General features: G+C 37.7%; 1 protein-coding gene and 1 long non-coding RNA gene across 5 annotated transcripts in view; both read right to left on the bottom strand.

Annotated features, from left to right (window-relative positions):
* Positions 1-726: 726 nt before the first annotated feature.
* LOC129750513 (uncharacterized) lies at positions 727-1,713 on the bottom strand. The gene is made up of 4 exons (XR_008738391.1): positions 1,440-1,713; positions 1,247-1,350; positions 989-1,147; positions 727-859 (listed from the first exon to the last, which is right to left on the bottom strand). It is a non-coding gene; the product is annotated as an uncharacterized LOC129750513 (long non-coding RNA).
* A 6,175-nt stretch (positions 1,714-7,888) lies between these two features.
* The window catches only part of LOC129757933 (uncharacterized), a 209,106-nt gene continuing 195,402 nt past the window's right edge, over positions 7,889-21,592 (bottom strand). For all 4 annotated transcript variants that reach the window (XM_055755336.1, XM_055755335.1, XM_055755334.1 and 1 more), the window contains 2 exons: positions 9,119-9,494; positions 7,889-9,056 (listed from right to left, as the gene is read on the bottom strand). In XM_055755336.1, the coding sequence (XP_055611311.1) occupies positions 8,711-9,056; positions 9,119-9,494 (722 nt within the window). In that variant the 3' untranslated portion in view covers positions 7,889-8,710. The remainder of the gene's footprint in view (positions 9,057-9,118; positions 9,495-21,592) is intronic.

Genomic DNA, 21,592 nt, shown 5'->3' on the forward strand with positions numbered 1-21,592 from the left:
TGAATTTGTGGTAATTTGTTGCAATTTGTTAGAGAAAATTAGAAAGTTCAAGTTAAAATCAGAGATATTAAAATCGCGAGTCTACATACTCGCACTTTGCCCTTCTTTGCAGAACGATTTTATTTCGTTAAACTCAATCTGCAACGATGCTATCTAAAGTTCAACTCGGAAAGCATCAGGAAGTAAGCTTCGGGTAAACTCGGCAGGAGTAAACAGCAATCGGGGGAAACATCAGCGAAGCAAACGAACAGTTCTGCGAATTAAAAAACAAATCGTTGTCGTTCGGCACATCAATCGGACAACGCATGGGGGCGTGGCTAAAATTGATAGATACAAGGGAACGGGTAACGAGCGAGAGAAGGGTGCGAGGAATGTTAACTGGGTCCGTCGGGCAACGATCGCTCGTGAGCATTCGTGTACACACAAAAAAAAAGCATAGTAAAATTACTAGATCCGTGGTTTAAATAAACAACACGCAACCATATTTTTGAGTCAATAATGTTTTGTTTTTGATATTACCATGCACATAGTAATTTTACTTTGTGTTAATTTTGGCTGCGCATAGTAATTTTGACTACTTTCATAGTAAAATTGTCAATGATAGAATGAGCTCTTTTATTTCGAGCATAGTAAAATTGCAATTTTTCATTATCGTAATAAAACATTAAAATGAGTACCCTATCATGATATACATCACAAAATTACCATGCGGCATTGTATAAAGACCTCGAAATAAAATTCATTTGTTCCAAATTAAAATTTTTATTTAATTAAATTATTTTTCATTATAGTTCAATTCATGGTGGTAGCACCTGCACCACCCACGAATGGGACACAGGGGTTGCATCACACTTAGCGTCTGAAATGAAAATGAAAAAAAACGGGAAACAATTAATTATAGGAAATACGAAAACGTACAAAAACTGTTCAGTTTGCTTGTTCAACAAGCAGTAAAAAAATTAGAAAATAAAAAAAAACTTTAACTCACCCGAAAGCCTGCATTTAACGGCCCGGCAGATGTACTGAAATTGCGTTCCGCAAACAGTGGGCCATCTCACCGGTTAGCAGCTTTCGTCACAATGTCCTCCGACGTTGTCCAATTTCCGAAATCGAGGGAGGTTGAGGAACTCGAGCGCATTCACCGACACTAAATAAATTAAGAAAAAACAGTATCACACATGGAATTGAAAAAAATGGCAAATTCGCCTATCCGCTGGAGAATGAAATAGAACGAAATCTCACTAACCTGAAAAATTTCCGTCCAGACTAATCTGCTGTCCCGCTCCGGGTGCGTTGGTTCAGAGCTCGTTGAGAACCTTTCCAGCTGGTCGACGACACAATCTGGGAAATCTTTTGTCAACAATATTGGAAAATTGTTCTGTTAGCATATTTCATAAGCCGTTAATTAGAAGTAACAAAAAAAAACACAATTTACTCACCTGAGGGAATACATTTCCCGATCCGACAAACCGACAATCCGATAATTTTTGTTCGCGTTCCGAAATCGCGAACGGCTGACCCGTAAAAAACAAACACTCGAACGAAGCACATAGTAAAATTACTATGAATTATAATGCGCATAGTATTTTTGACAACACAAATGACGGTGTTTCAACATTACCATGGGCATAGTAATTTCAAGAACACGAATTGAGTAACATCAAAATATCATGCGCATGGTAATTAAGACACGAGAAAATTACTATGAGCTGTCAAAGTTCGCATAGTAAAAATACTATGTCGTAGTATTATCGCCCAGATTTTCGGTAAAAAATACTAAATCATGGTTGAAAATACTAAATGATGGATATAGTAAAATTATCATGACTCTGTATTTTAAAAGCTCATGCAATTTTTTTCCGTGTACGGTAAGCATCGTTCTGTTGTTTCGTTGGTGGGATTTTATTCCTGCGAGGCATGGAAAACATCAATTCGGAACTGTTCTCTTCGTTTTGTGTGCAATCGCGTCATGATTGGAACGATGATAAAATCAATCTACACATAACAAGTTAAACTCGGAAAAAATCCGCCGAATGATTCTTTCCGAAGCGAGTCTACATCAGCGTTGCCACATTTAAATCTGTATTTTTGAGCTAAAAAATCTTTTTAATCTGTATAAAATCTCAAAAATCTGTATTGAAATCTGTATCAAAAATTTTCATTCCGGATACTTACGCTGAACTATGGTGACCTTTCTATAATGCGTAGCGAACTCATTTGGACTACGCTGCTCATTGCTGCGGTGCGGGCTACTATTTGTGCGACATGTTAAACCAGTGTTAAACCTGATATTTTGTATACGCGAACCGTTTTTGGTTAAACTTTGTCTGATTAATTGTAGCGAACAAAATACATGATTGCATGCAAGATTGGCTACCAAACAAATTCACCTCAAATTAGGCTCTTCCAACTCGCAAATGTTGGTAGCAAGAATGAGCATCAAGCTATCCAGCGAAGGTTGGGCGCCTTTGTAAAAGCCCATTAGTAAGTAAGCCAGTAGCCTTTTGTCAAGCGCCGTGATAGCGAAAACTCCGTCAGAATAAGGTTCGGGTGCCTTTATAAAAACCCATAAAACGTTGAAATTGTACGGTTAAGTTAAATATAAGTGCCTTAGTTAAAACCAGTGTACTTAATCGAAGTGACATATCGAAGTATCACGGCCAATAGTCCGCCAATTGACTTTTCGTGATATGGACTGCTCGCAGTGATTCCCATCTTTAGAGATCCGATCCAAAGCAATCAACGTCACCGAACAATACATGTCCGCTATGTGTAAAAACAATCAGTTGGGATTTGAACATTGTGTCAATAGTCTTTACCATTAAAAGTTGCATTTCCTATAATGCAATGACCAATTTTGGTATACGATTTTTAAACACAGGTTTTAAAACTGTCTTCAACCCTTTGCATGTTGTTTTGCATTGTAACGGTTGCGAACTCTAATCTAGATTTTTTTTCTTATTTGCAAGCGTGATAATTGATGGATGATTGAACAATCAAAGTAGATTATTATTGATTGACTCGAAATATAATCAAAATATCTTGGAAAATCTCTTATTTTCTGAAAATCTGTATGAAATCTGTATAAATTTCCAATTATCTGTAATCTGTATATACAGATTCTGTGTTACAAAATTTCAAAAAAATCTGTATACTTACAGAAAAATCTGTATATGTGGTAACGCTGGTCTACATACCGCTGGTTAAAATGAGAGAAACCGGTGCTCAGAGAGAGTGAAAATGTGGCAAATTGTTACGATTTGTTAAGCAGTTGTGGAATTTTGATCATTACCATCCCAAATGCAAAGAATTCTCTCTCCAATGCAATCCCTCGGAATCCACTCATATTCACTGCTCGGGTGAAATTTCTCCTCGGCTTGTGTTTATTGTTGTTGGTGTGTATTGTTGTTTTCCAGTCGGCATATGCCGCCTTTTTTATGTAGGTATTTTTGTATATGCAACGAAACTTTCATTGAACGGGATTTTCTCGATTTTCGATTCGAAATGAAATAGACCTTTGCCGTCTTCGAACGAAGGAAACCGAGGTGAAAGCGAACTGAAGTAGGCGTTTGCCGAATGGGAACAGAGGCTGATGTGAAGAGAAACTGAAAGTGATGCTCTTTCGAATGAAGCGTTTGGTACTCATTTTCAAGTGCCGATTGCCGATTAAAAGTGAAATGGCAAGGGCTTGGTCGCGAGTAGAACTTCGGTTTTATGCTGAGCTATCTGAAGCTTAACTACGGACACCGTTGCAAGGTCTTCTACCTCTTCGATTGTTTCGCCGGAGAACATGAGCACCGTATCGTCAGCAAATCCGACTATCTGCATGCCTGCTGGTAGTTTCAGCGTTAACACCTCATTATACATGGGATTCCAAAACACAGATCCGAAAATGGAACCCTGTGGAGCACCCACTGTTAGGGCAGTAGATTGTAACCCAGTTTCGGATTCGTACGTCAGGATTTAATTTCCGAAGAAGCTTCCCAACAAACATTTTTTGCTGAACAACCGCTGAAACATTGTTTAGTTCTAATTTTAAATCAGCTATCTTGCTGAAAGAAGGCAACCCAAATTTAGAGAGAAGCTGCTGTTCAGCCCTTAAACATCGAGATCTGGAGAAATTAATCAGCAAAGATGACATGAAACCACATGAAACGTCAATTGACGGAGCAACAAAAAAAAAACACAAAAAGAATGTTGACCGATGTATGTCCGATGTTTGCCAGCTACTTTTCCCCTCACGTGTTATTTTTTCTTCATTTGAACTCGTCTCGAACTTTGAACCTACGACTTGTTAGTCTCATGCCGCAGAAAGCAGAACCAACCATGCATTCTGCGAAGGAACAGAAAACTGTCGCTCTTAAGCGACCGAAATATTTCTCAACCAAGGTCAATTTCAAATGAAGAAATTAAAATTGCTATGAGAATAAAATGTAAATTTCCCGGCAAGGCCATTTTATCATGCCAAATGAGAAATTCCGAATCATTAGATGATTCAAAAGATAATTATTTTGATTCGTCATGACATGAATAACAAAAAGTTTGATATTGCTGAAAGACGCTTTCGGAGCTACCCTTATACAGCTGACGGCTGTCAAATTTGAAGGTGTCAAAAATGGTTGGACAAAGGCTGAACGAGTTATTCTTCAGCCAATTTTCCCCTACTTTCTATTGGCTGAAATAAAACTTCCTTATACGCTGAAACAGCGCTGAAATATTTCTTTCTTCAGCCAGAAAGCTGAAACAGCAACCAGCACCTCAAAACAGCATACAATCAGAGAATTGGCGTTTTTAATCAGCAAAAATGTTTGTTGGGTTCCTATTATCCTGCGGAGGGTATTGGTAACACGCATCATGTGAAGTGCTTTTGCAATAGCTTCTCAGCTGGCATTGTTGAAGGCATTCTTAATGTGGATCGTCACAATGGCCAGTGGCGAACATCTGTTCGCTTCTTTTCATATGCGCGCTTTACGTACTCTTTCACCATTCAGATGGCGTCCACCGTAGATCTCCCTTTCCAAAAAACCGAACTGTTTGTCCGACAGTTAATCATCGCAAGTTTCTTAGCGATAGCCACAAGTTCCTCGTTCGTTACTGTTTCGATATCGTGAACTCCCGCGTCTTACGGGGCAAGTGGCCACTGCGTCTGGCTATGCTGCGTTATCATCTACGCTCTGGCATAACACTCATATACCTGTTTTAATAGCTCGCTTAAGTGCTATCCTGGCTGATCGATAGACGGGACCTCTCGTTTCTCTATCGGTTTCGTTTCTCGCGTTGAGCTCGTCGTCAGGCTTTAAGGCAGCTAGTACGAAGCTCAGCAATTTCTGAGGTCTACCAGTTAGCTGGTCGTCGCCACCACTTTTGTCTATTCCTTCTGGGCTTGATCATGTCGCACACCGCTACCAACAATTTCGTCAGCTGCTCAGCATTATGAATCTCCGATGTTTCCTGCTTCGGTGTTTATAGCTTCGGTGCACACTTCCTTATAGAAAATGTGGGTATCCTGGTGATCGCTGCGCGTATAATCGTCTCACACTATCCAATTTAAGACAGTTTTTAAAGATGGGCTCCACAAAGTTTATATAAATCACTGACGTCTGGTATTCCATGCTTTCGATAGGTTCTGATAGATCCAGTGTTGTACAGCTCAACCTTCAGCCTCGTGAAGGATCCTAGTAGACTGTGGCTCCTAGTGTTGCACCTTTTACCCCAGTTAACTGCCCAAGCGTTGAAGTCACGAATCCCTCCCAAGAATCTGTCCGCTGTCCAATTACCCTTTCCAGACGGGATTCTGTAGAGTTCTGATAAAAGCGCCACATCACACTTCCTTTCGCCTACCGTTTGCTCCAGCAGAAGCAATGCGACCTCGCTACGGCCATGACGATGTTGACACGGATACTACTGAAGAAGAACAGCCGTTTTTTGTGTTGAAGAACTCTCGGAAGCAATCAAAGGTGATTTCTCCCAAAATTCCTTTAAAAAATCCCTCTAGTAAGCCCATCAACTAACTGTGCTAAGAATTCGACACAAGCGGATAAGGAGAATAAAATACCATTTGGTTTCCGCGGGAAAACTACAACCTCCAGTGATCCAGCAGTCGCGGGAACATCAAAAGCCTCAATACCTTATGTGGTTTCTTCTACAGCAGCTGTTCAGCCAGATTTTTTTTAAGTTGTTCGATAATTTGAACAAGATTTTTCGTTTTTTTGATGCATCGGACTTCATCAGAAGCATAGTAACTGCAATGCTTCCTATTGTAAAGACACTTTTTCAGCAATTGATTCAAACTCGGCCCCTTCTTTCAGTGTTTATCTCTTTCGATGATTAATTTACGTCGAGAGGTCGGAAATATCTCTGGAATTGTCGTAGTCTCATTACTAACATTACTAAGCTTGATGTGTTCAATAATTTACTTCATAAAACAAACTGTGAAATTTTTGCATTGTCCGAAACTTGGAATATTCTCAATCTAACATCCTATTCCACAATTTTAAAATTATCCGTCTGGATCTTGATAATGCTATGGAGAGGTGCTTTTGGGGATCGATAAGTGCAACTCTTTTTATATAATTCACCTTCTTTTATCGAGCGGAATAGAAGCTGTTGCTTGTCATACAACTATAAGAGGCACGGACTTATGTTTTGTTGATATTCGTTAACTTCAAGCTAAAAACCATCACAAAGATTTTTCACGCCAAAATTGCTTGAAAATACGCTTAAAAGCGGAAGTCTACGATCAAAAATAACCGTTGGATTTCATGAGAAATGGCTAAAAATCTATATATCTGCCATCTGAATGATTCTTAAAAATATTGAATATAATGATTATGAGCATTTTATGAGCAAAAGGTAACTGAAATTGAAGTAATCGAATGGATTTGGCCAACGAAGCTCAAATTCTCTCAGAATGCCTCGATAAGCTCAATGATCTCAAGAAACAAGTTATCCAAAGCCAACATAGTAAATTTGAGTTCTAAAGTCTCAAAAACTAGCATGAGTAAGGACGACTTATGACTAGAAAATTTCAGACAAAGAAACACGTCAAAGCACGCGAAGTGCAGTATAATTGTGTAAGCAGATGTAAGGATCTTTGCTTGGTTCAGTCACGATAATCTTTAGAAAAATTAAGGAGAATGACAGCAGACTGTAAAAACATTGTTTTGAAAATAAATTTAGACAAATATTCGTGCGGAGCCGCTACAGTTTTTAGCCTATTACTTGTAATCCGTTCTCTTTTTTTGCTTTGATAATAACCTTAGTGACGGTTTTAGCTTGAAGTTTCCGAATATCTACGGAAATTTTTTTTTTCACTATCTTATCGGATTTTATCGTGACCTAAAAAGAATTAACAAATAATAAAACCCTTTGCTTCAATGGGGTTTGTAGGGGATTGAATTCTTTTTGACTTTCTTGAAAGACGAAACAATTTTCTATGCAGAGAAATGGCGATCAGTTAAGGTTATAAAAAGTGCGAACTTTATTTTGTCCTTACGAAAACGACTACGATTACAGCAACGATTAAGTGTGAAGAACGTATAAAATTTTTCACAAATCTTTAGGGTATAAAAATACTACAATTTATCAAAATATGTGAAAAAATACAATGATTTGAAAATTCGAGTACCAAGTGCATACTGTAAATCTAGAAAAGTACGCGTCTGAGTGTTTTTAAAATTTTGATTTTTTGGATGGTCTGGTGAAGTTATACAAAACATCTTGAACAAGAAATATGTTTTTCAATCTTTCGTAACAGAGAAAAGTGGAACGTTTGCCTTTGCCCCGAGTTTGCAAGTGCCCCGGTGTACCTTATATTAAACCTTATTTAAATACATAAACTCAGAGAAGGTCTGTTTTTCTTTCAGAACTATTAGCCACAACAGTGAGGTTTAAGATTTCTAATATTTTATTGAACTGTATGCCAAACTTATTCCGTTTTTTTCCATTCAATAAGATAGTAGCATGTTTCATCATATGATACTTAACTAATCCTGAAGCATTGTAATATATCTACTACTCTCGCTACAGAGTGGTTTGAACCAGCAAATAAAATTTGTAAAAACTGCTGCTAGTAGTTAGCTTTTTTTTCAGATTATCACTGCTAAGATTGTTCCGTACAACACTAAGTGTATACTATAATAAATGCATAATATGAAGAATACGTTCACTTTTCGGTAATGATTGCTTATCAAGAATTTTTTAACGCCAACGACTTTTTGTTGGTTTTTTACTTGTCGGCGCTTCTATTTGGATTTTGATCTTATGCGACTCGAATGATTTCTAATCCGTTTATGATTGTGATTTTTGTTTGTTCTTAGAACAGTTAGTTATTATGTTAAAATTAACATCAGCGACTGTGATGAGAGTAGTTAGTATTTTGAACGTTTCCGTCGGCGGTCTTCCGGAAAATAACGAACGATTATGTAGACCTACAAACTATTGCGTTAAAAAGAGGCCCTACAAATACTAGACATTTGTGAACAATCAAATGATACTGTCTTAAGCAGTATTGATGCGTTTTAGTTTTGCAGACAAAATAAATTATTCAGACTTCACTAGACATGCAAACCGAAACCCCTAGAGGGTGGTTCAGGTAAATGGCTTCTACGCACTACGAATATTTCAGAAAACGAGCAATGGCTGAGATCACTAACTGGGAACACTGGCGTTAGAAGTGGTCTCTGTCTGGGACATGGCTAGGTGTGCTGGCTCATTTTTGAACGATTACTGATGACGTAACGTTGGCAGATGTTTGATAATGGCTCCTGAGCGATTCGTTCTCCGGATTGGCCATCACGGATTCGATGAACGCCTTCGTTTCCTGCTGCAGTTGGGCCAGCCGTTTTTGCAGCTCCTGGTTGCGCCGTATTAGCTTGACCGTTTTCAGAGCGATATCGAACAGCCCTTTGGTATTGTTTGGATTCCTATGAGGATTCTGTTGTTGGAGGACTTGGTGGGTGCGCGAATGACCAGAAAATACTGAGTATAGGGAAGATACGGTAGCGTCCTCGCGAAATCCGTCATCGTCGAAGTCCGATATACTGAGCGATGAGCACCTAAAAGAAAATGGAAGCGTTAGAACTATCGATTCAATAAATCATGAAAGTATTGAACTTACCGACAACTATTGGCGTCTCCCAACGGAGAGAAGTCGCAATTCCTATCCTCCATCGAACTCGAACAGCCACTGGAAGAAACGCTTGGGGATCTACGGATCCTAGCTCGAACTTCCGCAGCTGGCAGACGTTCCGGTTCTAACTCCCTTTGGAATCGTCCCTCGGAGCCATCGCCTGGAGTCATGGCGCCACGAGCATTGTCATCACAATCTTCGATAGCCGAACGGCAGGGATATTCCGCCAGGAAAGATGACGTTGATGAATTCGTCGATTCATCTACCGTTTCAACGCCACTGGTCCTCGAAGGGGTCTTGCGCTCATACGGGGTTCGGTGCCGGACCACGGATCTGTGAGATGGCTGCTTCTGAACTTTACCGACTGCAAGAAAAGGAGAAGAAAATATTATGGAATTATTCAATGCAATGAATCAATTGATAAAATAGTTTCAGTATTCCATCAAGAATTTAATAAGTTTACCCAACACATTTCAGTAATGAGCCAAAAAATTAAAACAGTTATAGTTTGCCAGCAACTGAATTGTTTTGGTGTGTTTGGTCTTATTCAATTGCATGAAAAGTCTTATTTAAGTTTGTGTGAATGCATTTACTTTAAATGCAAAGAGTTTTGAGCTACATACCTAAAGGGTCAAAATTTGGTCAATTTCACTTGACGTATTTCTTTCAATTTTGCATTTAAAAAACCTGAACACCCCTCATTTTGAAGGAGTGTGTGTGTGTGTAGAATATTGCTCCTATTTTGATTTTGGAATTCACTCTTCAGTTGTCAAAATGCCGTCCAAGGAAGAAGAGCAGCATATCAAAATTTGGCTCGCACATCGCGAAAATCCACTCGCACGCAAAGCTGGCAAAATCGCTAAAAGCTGTCAAATCAACCGTTACCAATGTAATTAAAGTGTTTGGGGAACGTTTGTCGACAGCCAGGAAGTCTGGATCGGGAGGAAATCGAAAACCGGAAGCCGCTGAGACGACAAAGAAAGTTGCTGGTAGTTTCAAGCGAAACCCTAACCCCTCTCTCCGAGATGCCGCAAATAAGCTGGGTGTATCGTCTACAACCGTGCATCGAGCCAAAAAACGAGCCGGACTATCGACTTACAAGAACGTAGTGTCTCCAAATCGTGATGATAAACAAAATACGACGGCCAAACCGCGATCCCGGAGGCTGTACACGACGATGCTGACGAAGTTTGACTGCGTGGTTTTTATTTTTTTTTTATTTATTCACATAGACGGTATACTCACGACATAACTTGACGAACATTATTCCTAAAATTCACTCGGTCCATGGCAACCTTTCTCCAATTTCTTGGGCACCCCACGTTCGCCAGATCACGCTCCACTTGGTCTAACCACGTCGCTCGTTGCGAGGACAGTCGTCCGGCATTCTCGCAACATGTCCCGCCCAGCGTATCCGGCCAGCCTTCACCACCTTCTGGATACTGGGTTCGCCGTAGAGTGGCGCGAGCTCTTGGTTCATGTATTCCATAGTTTAAAATTGTCCATAGTGGTTCATGGAGTCCATAGTAGGCACGACTTCCGCTGATAATTCGCCTCCGGATCTCACGGCTGGTGTCATTGTCTGCGGTCACCAGTGAGCCGAGATAGATTGCGTGGTAATGGACGACGAAACCTACGTCAAAGCCGACTACAAGCAGCTTCCGGGACAGGAGATTTATACGGCAAAAGGAAGGGGAAAGGTAGCAGATATTTTTAAGCACATGAAACTGTCAAAGTTCGCGAAGAAATATCTGATTTGGCAAGTCATCTGTACCTGTGGCTTGAAAAGCAGCATATTCATAGCTTCCGGGAATGTCAACCAAGAAACTTACGTGAAAGAGTTTTTGAATAAACGTCTGCTGCCTTTCCTGAAGAAACACGGTTGTTCCGTACTGTTTTGGCCGGATTTGGCATCTTGCCATTACTGTAAAAAGGCCATGGAGCGGTACGCCGCCAACAACGTGCAGGCGGTTCCCAAGGACAAGAACCCTCCCAACACGCCAGAGCTCCGCCCAATTGAGAAATACTGGGCTATTGTCAAGCGGAACCTAAAGAAGACCAAAAAAAACTGCTAAGGACGAGCAGCAGTTCAAGGCAAACTGGCTTTCTGCGGCGATGAAGGTGGACAAGGTGGCTGTACAAAATCTGATGGCAGGGGTTAAGCATAAGGCCCGGCTTCCCAATGGTCCAATCCATAGTGAATTATATGTCTTAATTTTTTTTGTAGGGGAGAGCCCACTGCGACCAATAGTCTGCGATCTATTGTGATAATTACCCCGCGTTACTGTATGCTATCAGGCTCACCTGCACTATGGGTTGAAGTGATAGTTGATTGCTGACTAAGCATTTTATCCTAATCGGGTATGATATCAAAGATGTATGATATAACCTTCTTAGGGCTGATATGCAACCATATGTCTTGTGCGCTTATTAACTTTGCCCCAAGAGCACGCTCTCTCCTATTAAGGAGGGCGCAGTAGTTGCATAGAAGTGCTCTGCAGTTTCTTTTTCGAACCCGCAGAACCGACAGTCGTCGTTTTGAATAATGTTTATCCGTTTGAGATGTTGTTTTGTTGGACAACATCCGGTTCAACATGTTTTTGGAGAGTGGTGCGCTTGGTTCAATGAATCTTTTCGGCTGAGCTACTCCCTCTGCTGTTCTCCAGTTGGAGCCAATAGTGGTGCTTTCCCAGTTCTTGAGTTCCATATTTAAGGCACTCCTCGATACTCCGCAAAAGGGTTCTGGTCCAATTAACAGGCCCTGAGATCCTTCCCTAGCCCTAGCTGGTCTGCTTCTTCGTTCCCTAGGATACCGCAGTGGCCTGGAACCCAGAATAAAAATACTCTGTTCCGTATGGCCAGGTTTCTTAGTGCAACAATACACTCCCATACTAGCTTGGAGTAACATGTGAACGTACATATGTACTTAGTGCTCGGAGAGCGGCCTGGCTGTCAGAGAATATATAGATATTTGTGTATCTGTATCCTCTTTTCAAACAGGCTAAAGTGCATTCTAGAATTGCTTGAACTTCTGCTTGGAATACTGTTGGCCAGTTTCCCATAGGAATTGAGATCCTGAGTCTAGGTCCGAACACCCCTGCCCCAGTTCTATTATCCATTTTTGACCCATCAGTAAAGAATTTAATCGATGTTAAATATGTCTTCTATACGAACATGAAATGCTGAGAACTTTCATTCTCCATAAAACTCTGCTCAGGGATGAAATTTTTTTTGTAGTTGATCAATGTGGCAGAACCATGACATAGTTTCGTCTAGAATTATTCCTAGGTACTTGAAGTTAGTAACCTCTCTATAGTTGTATTGGATAGATTGAGATCGCAATTAAGTTCGATTTTTTTCCTGGGAGAGTGAAAAATATTTGTGAAGGAGTTTTATATCTTCTTCCATGTTGGTTACAACAGCAATGAGACAATTTTCAGGATAAAATATAATAAATAAATTACGTAATTCGTTGAGATCATTAATGTAAAAACAGTGAATGTCCTATATTGCTGCCTTGTGGGGCACCAACTTCCAAACTCTGTGGAGAGCTCTTTGCTTCACCTAAGATGACAAATTGTTTCCCGTTAGCCAAGTAGCTGCATATAAGATTGTTGGCTAGGCCTCTTGTGCCATAACACTCCAACTTTTTCAGTAATGTACCATGATTGAGAGTATCGAAAACCTTCTTAAGGTCTAGAAATAGTCCACCTACGATTTTTTGGCATCTATTTTTTCAATTACAGAATCCAGCAATTCGCAGATGGCTGTAAGCGTACTTGATCCAGATTTAAACTTATATTAAAGGTTGTATAAAACGTTATTTTCGTTTAGAAAGCTGTTCATTCTGGTTATTAACCAAGCAACCAGAATTCCCTTAAAAAGGTTCCATAGAAGCTTAATCAGCTCTCGTTTGTGTCTGAAGAGAATGCTAATCAGCCCAAAATCTAAGTTTTTAAAGCAACTTTCAAGTTCGTTTAGGTGGCTGTAGAGAACGCTATTCAGCTTCTAAGAGAATATCAAAAAACTTCTACACGCCGAAAAAAAATCCGATTGACAGATTGCTCTGACATTCAGATGCAGATTGCTAGGTTGACGTTCTATCATGGTCTATATCATTGGTTTTATTTGTATTGTTTTGATTACAACAGCTACTGACGTCTAGAGAATTAAATTGCTGCTCTCTAGGCTGCAATGAAACTCACCAGCCTGTCGACCAATCCAGCGATAGTTCATTGCCACTGTAATAATTAGTTTTTAAACTTAATGTCATTTGAGATGACTGAATTGAATTGAATAGTAACAAAAATTCGCATCATCAAAAATGTATTCGAATATCTTAACATTTAAAAGAAAAATACGAAAAAATCTTGAATCGAATCCCATTTGTAAATATCAGTATAGATATAAACAAAACAAATACCATGACAAGAAATTGATAGACATTTTTGACATGTCACTTAGAATTCGCACATAGGTTCTTTAAAACATCTTCAAGTATCCTAATGGTGCGTTTAAGAATGTTACGCAAACGTTATCGACCTTCTTGAAGGAAGTTCCATTAAAAGCGATAGTTTAACCTTTCAAAGGGCGATGGAAGTTCCTAAGTAACTTTTACGCGACAAGAGTCACCTGAAATTCCCGTAAAACATTTATTCAGCCAAATGTGAACTTCGGAGTTCCATCTTCAAGTAAAAAGGTGACTTTTGGTTGCTTGAGTAAAAGCAGGTCAAAAAAATTACTAAATATGCTCAAAGTTGTTATGGGACGGTAGTTATTTACATCGAGAGTATCGAGAGAATCAGTTAAAGATATTGCTAAGCCATAAATATGGAAGCAATTTGTACATTTTTCCTATCATTTACCCTTTACATTTAATATTTTTTATTTTCAATCACATTTAACTATTTATTTTTTATGATTGACAAACTTTTTTTGAGTTCCTATATTTCAACATATTTTATACTGTTGAATATTACTATTGATGATCTTGCAAAGATTGAATTTCAAGCAAAATTTATATTTTGGTCTATTTTTAATTTTAAAAAACATTTAATTTCATATCGAAAATTAAAATAAAATTTATAAGTCATATTGACACGAGGTGAAAATTTCATCACGTCCTCTAGATCCAACGCCTGCTTCACTCTGTATCGCGTGAGAACAAAATATTCACGAAAACCTCAAAAAGTGATATTCGCACCTTCTCACCTCAGTTGCAATTCGGCACACCCTACTGTACAATAATGATTTAGTTTTACACTTTTCAAATGACCAGCTGTGGTCTGAAAAACCAAGCACTTTATTATTTCTAAATAAGTTCTCTAACTATCTGGGTTCATATCATATTTTCAATAAGACTTCAACTAAGTAAGTTATCTTTGATGCAAAACACCCATTTTTTGAGGATTTTTTTGGCTTTGAGGTCGTTCCGGAAGACCTTAAAACTCAAGTTTTTAAAAGACATCTGATAGCAGCAATTGGACGATTTCAAAATGGTAGTGTTTCTGAAAATCGGTTCAGTATTTTTCATTTTTTTTAAACCTAAACAATAATCCGGATCTACATGACTCTAACCTGCTAATTGTCCTTTTTTATAGCTGGATGAATCTGGTAACCTATTCAAAAATATAAAAACAAGGAAATGCGTAGCTCCTCATTTTAGGGAACGTCACAAAATTCCATGTATCTAGCTTTAACCGTTTTCTGAGATATAGCTTCGAGTACCTAAGTACAGTTCGGCTCATACATACAGTGAGCGAAATAAGAATAGCACCACTATTAGTTTTGTTTGTTGAAATATATACAGTTTTATAGCTCAAATATCAAATTCCTAGACGAGCATCTTTTAAAACCCCCTTTCAATACCTTTGAAAATCTTTGGAATTCTAGGAAACTCTGTAAAATGCAGTTATCTATTCAAATAACTCGTAGAAGCATTATTATTCACTTTTACACAGTAAATTTTTTAAAATAATATTGTTTTTGTTGAAAAACTAAAGTGGTGCTATTCTTATTTCGCACCCCTTTTTAAATTTTTTGTCCTCAACGCCAATTGCTACGTCCAAAAAAAGTAAACTTATGCTTGATTTATCCATTAAGCAATTCACAACAAACTGTAGAAGAAAATTTTCGTGATTTCCAATCATTCATATTTTTACAAGCAATACACATAGTGGTTAGAGTGCCCCAAATGACTCGACATTTGAAAAAGCTATGCGCTGCAGGCTTAAATTAACTCTAGGCCTAGTGCAAGGTCTCATGCCAATTTAGGGACAGATCGGATCACGAAAAGGGGTCGCTCAACGAGCCTAAAGTTTGTATGGGATTTTGAGACATTTTGTTCGGGAGCAACATGAAAATCCAGTTTTTCATAAATAACTTTGGTCCCCTTCGGCCGATTTCTTTTGAAAACGGTTTTGCTTAAAGCCTAAACTATGAAATATATTTCATCCGAAGACTGCATTTTGATTTAAGTTAAACATTAAAGTTGTAAAACTTCAAAAAATAATTATCTGTTTTAAGGGTAATATTCATCACTATTGATGAGAGACACTGCTTCAAACATTTTGACGTAGCTTTAACAGTTATGAATATCACCCTGAAAAATGTTACCCCATTTATTAAGCCTTATAACTTTTTTATCTTATCTCGAACCGAAATTCAGTCAGTCTTTTTGTGATTTTACCTAAAAATTCTGTGATGGTTATCTGTGATGCTATTTCCTTTATTTTCATTGAAGTTAGTTAGTTAGTTAGTTAGTTAGTTAGTTCAGTTAGTTTTTTTTTATTTTTTAGTTAGGAAAATTCAATTAACTTCATCAATCTTTTCATACTTTTTTTATTTAAAGTAAGTAACAATTTTAATTTTATATGAGCCATACAAATAATAATTTTGGGAATCCATTCCAAATTCGAAAAATTCTGTGAAATCTGTGAATATTTCCAAATTTTGTGTTCTGTGACACAGATTCTGTTATGAAAATTTGCTAAAAGTTCTGTGAAATTACAGATTGAGATTACAGACCCTAAACGCAAAGGTAGATTTAAGTCCAAAAGCTACTTATTAATTAACCAAAATAAATACCTACTTAAATCAATTCAAAATTTTAATCAGAATTCTTAATTCTATATGATCTTACTTTGACACTTTGAAATATTTAACCTTCCAAAGTCGTTCGGGTCAATATGACCCGAAGCGCACATTCAAATCATCATAACTCTTCGAGAAAAAATCGCAAAAATTTGATTTTAAAAACCTCCCTGGGGAATCACGAAATACACAATCTGTAGTACCAGGCAACTTCCTGTGACCACCGGAAGTGCTCCCTCAAAAAAATCCGTAATTAGGCTGTTCGGGTCTATATGACCCGAGAGTTTGCGTAAGTTCCCCTAGCCGCAAATATTGACCGATTTCGATGAATTTTAATTCATTGTATAGATAATTTATTCTAGTTTCTCAATATTGAAAAATGAAGTCGAAATATTTTACGAAATCACCAGCAGCTGATTCCGAATGAAAAAAGTCCAGAAAAAGAGCTCTTTTTAGAATGCCTATAACTTGAGACAGGTTCCAAATATTGCGCTGATTTTATAATATTTGGAATTGTCAAGAATAAACCTATCCATGGATGTATAATTTTTTGGTGGTCCAAAGGAAGTTTTGGCCGCTATCCCGGAACTTCCGGTAGAAAAAATTCTTACTTCAAAAAAGTCACCCAATTTTGGCTTTGCATTGCTGTATCTCGGTTAAAAATGGATCGATTCTCTAAATTCAAATTTTAGTTTTTTTCGTTAACTTTATTATTATTTTCGTAGAACATAGTTGGTTCCTCAAAAATCTCAGTTGTTCAGTATATGGTAATGAAACTCACATCTTTTTTGTCATTTTTCAAACTCCCCCTCGTGTCGGCGGGTTTACGCGATTTTGTTAGCGTGATGTCTCTAAAATTTGAACTCAAATTGGTCACTTTTTATATACCTAGAGAATCATTAGAATCTCCTCTTTCGATTGACATACATTTTGTGTGGTGTTTTGAAAATTTTTAGCAACGTTTTTCGAATTTACTGAAAGCTGCCAGATTTCAAACAGTTTGGTCCACGTTTTCAACAGGTTGGTGTACAAATCTCGCACCCCTCACGTAGCTGCGGGAGAAACAAATCCTTTAGCTCTCTTTTTGTCGCTCACCAAATCTACCACCCAACCCAGCAGCAGGAGGAACTGCCGTCTCGCCGCGTGGTTTGTTGATTGATTGTGCTGATGCTGATGCCTCTTTGCGTAGTAAATCTTTTGATTTTAAAATAGAGAAAGATTATTTTACCAAATTGAAATAAGCTTCTTGAATCTTTTTAGATATTTTATCATTAGAATTCTTCAGTGATACATTTGTTTTGAATGATATCATGATTCTTTTCTTTTATTTCAAGCAGTGTCTACTGCAGGAGACACAAAATCTATGATTCAAGAAACAAATATTCTGAAATTTTAATCAGAAACTTTAATCAGAAATCGGAATTTGAATCGGAATCTGAAATTAGAATCTTCAATTTGAATTTGAATCTGAATCTGAATCTGAAATCGAAATCTGAATCTGAAATCTGAATCTGAAATCTGAATCTGAAATCTGAATCTGAAATCTGAATCTGAAATCTGAATCTGAAATCTGAATCTGAAATCTGAATCTGAAATCTGAATCTGAAATCTGAATCTGAAATCTGAATCTGAAATCTGAATCTGAAATCTGAATCTGAAATCTGAATCTGAAATCTGAATCTGAAATCTGAATCTGAAATCTGAATCTGAAATCTGAATCTGAAATCTGAATCTGAAATCTGAATCTGAAATCTGAATCTGAAATCTGAATCTGAATTCTGAATCTGAATTCTGAATCTGAAATCTGAATCTGAAATCTGAATCTGAAATCTGAATCTGAAATCTGAATCTGAAATCTGAATCTGAAATCTGAATCTGAAATCTGAATCTGAAATCTGAATCTGAAATCTGAATCTGAAATCTGAATCTGAAATCTGAATCTGAAATCTGAATCTGAAATCTGAATCTGAAATCTGAATCTGAAATCTGAATCTGAAATCTGAATCTGAAATCTGAATCTGAAATCTGAATCTTAAATCTGAATCTGAAATCTGATTCTGAAATCTGAAATCTGAATCTGAGATCTGAATCTGAATCTGAAATCTGAATCTGAAATCGGATCTTGAAATTTAAATCTGATATCCTAATTTGAAATCTGCAATCTGAAATCATGGCCGTGAACTTTAGAAATGTTGCCCATCCATTAAAATATTAAATCAAAAAAGATTCAAGCAATTCCTACAACAATAAAGCATTCATTTCGTTATCAGCATCAGCACAATCAATCAACAAACCACGCGGCGAGACGGCAGTTCCTCCTGCTGCTGGGTTGGGTGGTAGATTTGGTGAGCGACAAAAAGAGAGCTAAAGGATTTGTTTCTCCCGCAGCTACGTGAGGGGTGCGAGATTTGTACACCAACCTGTTGAAAACGTGGACCAAACTGGTTGAAATCTGGCAGCTTTCAGTAAATTCGAAAAACGTTGCTACAAATTTTCAAAAAACACCACACAAAATGTATGTCAATCGAAAGAGGAGATTCTAATGATTCTCTAGGTATATAAAAAGTGACCAATTTGAGTTCAAATTTTAGAGACATCACGCTAACAAAATCGCGTAAACCCGCCGACACGAGGGGGAGTTTGAAAAATGACAAAAAAGATGTGAGTTTCATTACCATATACTGAACAACTGAGATTTTTGAGGAACCAACTATGTTCTACGAAAATAATAATAAAGTTAACGAAAAAAACTAAAATTTGAATTTAGAGAATCGATCCATTGGTAACCGAGATACAGCAATGCAAAGCCAAAATTGGGTGACTTTTTTGAAGTAAGAATTTTTTCTACCGGAAGTTCCGGGATAGCGGCCAAAACTTCCTTTGGACCACCAAAAATTTATACATCCATGGATAGGTTTATTCTTGACAATTCCAAATATTATAAAATCAGCGCAATATTTGGAACCTGTCTCAAGTTATAGGCATTCTAAAAAGAGCTCTTTTTCTGGACTTTTTTCATTCGGAATCAGCTGCTGGTGATTTCGTAAAATATTTCGACTTTATTTTTCAATATTGAGAAACTAGAATAAATTATCTATACAATGAATTAAAATTCATCGAAATCGGTCAATATTTGCGGCCAGGAGAACGTACGTAAACTGCAGGTCAAATTTATAAAAAATAGATTTGTACGGAAATTTTGCGAACGGCTTTGGAAGGTTAACGACCATAGTAAGGTCACAGTGGTAGTAAAAAAAGAAAAAGGAAACAAACGTTTAGTTTTTCCGCAAATTTATGCGATACACGATGCTTCCGAAACAAGTGACACAAAAAAACCCAAAACGATTGTTCAGCTGTTGGCAAAAGGTTCAGTCATGTCGTCCATTTGGAAGTGTTACTTAGTACAGCCGATTTTTCAAAAACTAAGACAATTTCGTGAAGCTATGGCCTTTAATCAAAATACCCTTGCAAATTTAACGATTGTGAGTTGTCATCTTTATTTTAGATAGGTTTTTCAACAACTATTTCTCCGAAAACAGAATCAAACCTTCAGTTTTATTTTCCCCAACATAACCTCCCATTTTCCGGAATACCAAGTTTCTACTCCAACGACTCGATTGGAAAGGTTCCGCTACGACTTGTGGTATTTCACTTTGGGCACGTGCAACTCATCCCTCCCGCTAACAAATCCGCTAGCTGTTGTAGGTACCTATTTCTAAACACATCTATGTGCCGAGTGCTGATGCGAAGCTTTTGCGGCTCTGCCTTTTCCGGCACGTGTAAAGATTTCTATTTCTTTTTCGTTTGTTGCTCCGTCCTCCGTCCATTTGCCGAACCACTTTTGCTTGCTCCGCGCCAGCTCACCCACGTGGTATCATCGTAACTAAAGTGGGTCGAATGTTGCTGTTGCACATCTCTTGGGTGACGACGGCTCATGGCTTGCTTGGGTGGAACTTTTCCGAGTGATTGTGTTTTACTTTTTTTTTCGCTTCCGCTCGCTGTGTGGATTAGCGTGGTCGTTTGTTTGTTTTTGTTTGTAAATTGTAAAAACAGACTTTACGATGCATAACGATTGTTTTAAGATTTCTTTGTAAAAAAAAACACTTCAATACGGATTCACTGAGTCGATCTTACATTCAAATTCCTCAGCTTAAATCTCACTGTTCAACAAAAGAAAGAAAATAAAAAATGCTTGTTGATTTCCCTTCAGTTTAAACACACTAATACCGTATTTGTTTTCTCCCCTCGTTCAGGGGCGCACTTAACCCGACAAAAACAAACAAAAATCCTCGCCAGTGTATTGCTACTTCACTCACTCAGACGCACCCTCGCAACACTGACAACATTTTCGGGGCACTACCGCCCGATGGAAGTGTGACACCATGTCAAAACTAGTGCAACACTGTTCGAATAAACAAACGAGATGATAGCACTTAGTGGTGCACTTGTGCAACACTCGGAATGAACAAATACGGTATAACTGGGAAACTCCGAGTTAGCCCATTCATTTTACCGAACAGTTGTTAGCCGAACTTTCAGTGTGTTCGGTAAAAATTACCGAAAGCTTGGTACCGTGACCGGCCCTAATTCTGCGCAGTCCCAAACTCTGCGCATTTTCATATTCAAACAGAAATATTTCAAGATGTGATGAACAAAATATTCATGAAACAAGCTGAGTCTCTTCCAGGGCCGTAGGAAGAACCGACTCATGGGGGGGGTTTTGGTGACTTATTTTTATCTATGATTTATTGCCCAATACTGCACGAAAACAAAAAAAAAAACAAATTAGGTGTGTGACTATATGATTATTTATTTTTAAGTACTCTGATATTAAAAATTTTTGTATTAAAAAAAAAAAAAAGTAGGAAATAATTATCATTAGATTTTCGGATCAAATTTGCTTGATGAAAAACCTGATCCTAACGGTGTGTTCGTAAATTGATTTTATCTATTGAAGTGTTTTTTCGTATCGATGCTGGCGTTCGTAAATTTAATAATGAAACCTCATTCTACTAAATTTAACACAACACTGACCCTTACTCAAATATATGAAATTAGCAAAATTTTGACTATTGGTTTCTGAAACATAAAATGTCGAATTTTGGGCGTCCTTAATATGTTAATAAGGTAAGAATGTTTTTTTAACAGCAAATATTTTTCATAAAGAAGAATCAATTCCATAATGAAAATCGTGTGGATGATTTTTAAAATGAAATTAGGGGTTTTCGGATAAAACAAATAACTTAAAATGAACCTTTTATTTGTGATTTTCAGCTGAACTGTGCTTAGAAAATAATTTTGATTGAAAATTTGAAATCTCGAAATTGAATTGACTAGCAATCTTAACACATTAAGTACCGCGAAGAAATC

This window comes from Uranotaenia lowii, chromosome 3, assembly GCF_029784155.1.
Source record: "Uranotaenia lowii strain MFRU-FL chromosome 3, ASM2978415v1, whole genome shotgun sequence".
NCBI lineage: Eukaryota > Metazoa > Arthropoda > Insecta > Diptera > Culicidae > Uranotaenia > Uranotaenia lowii.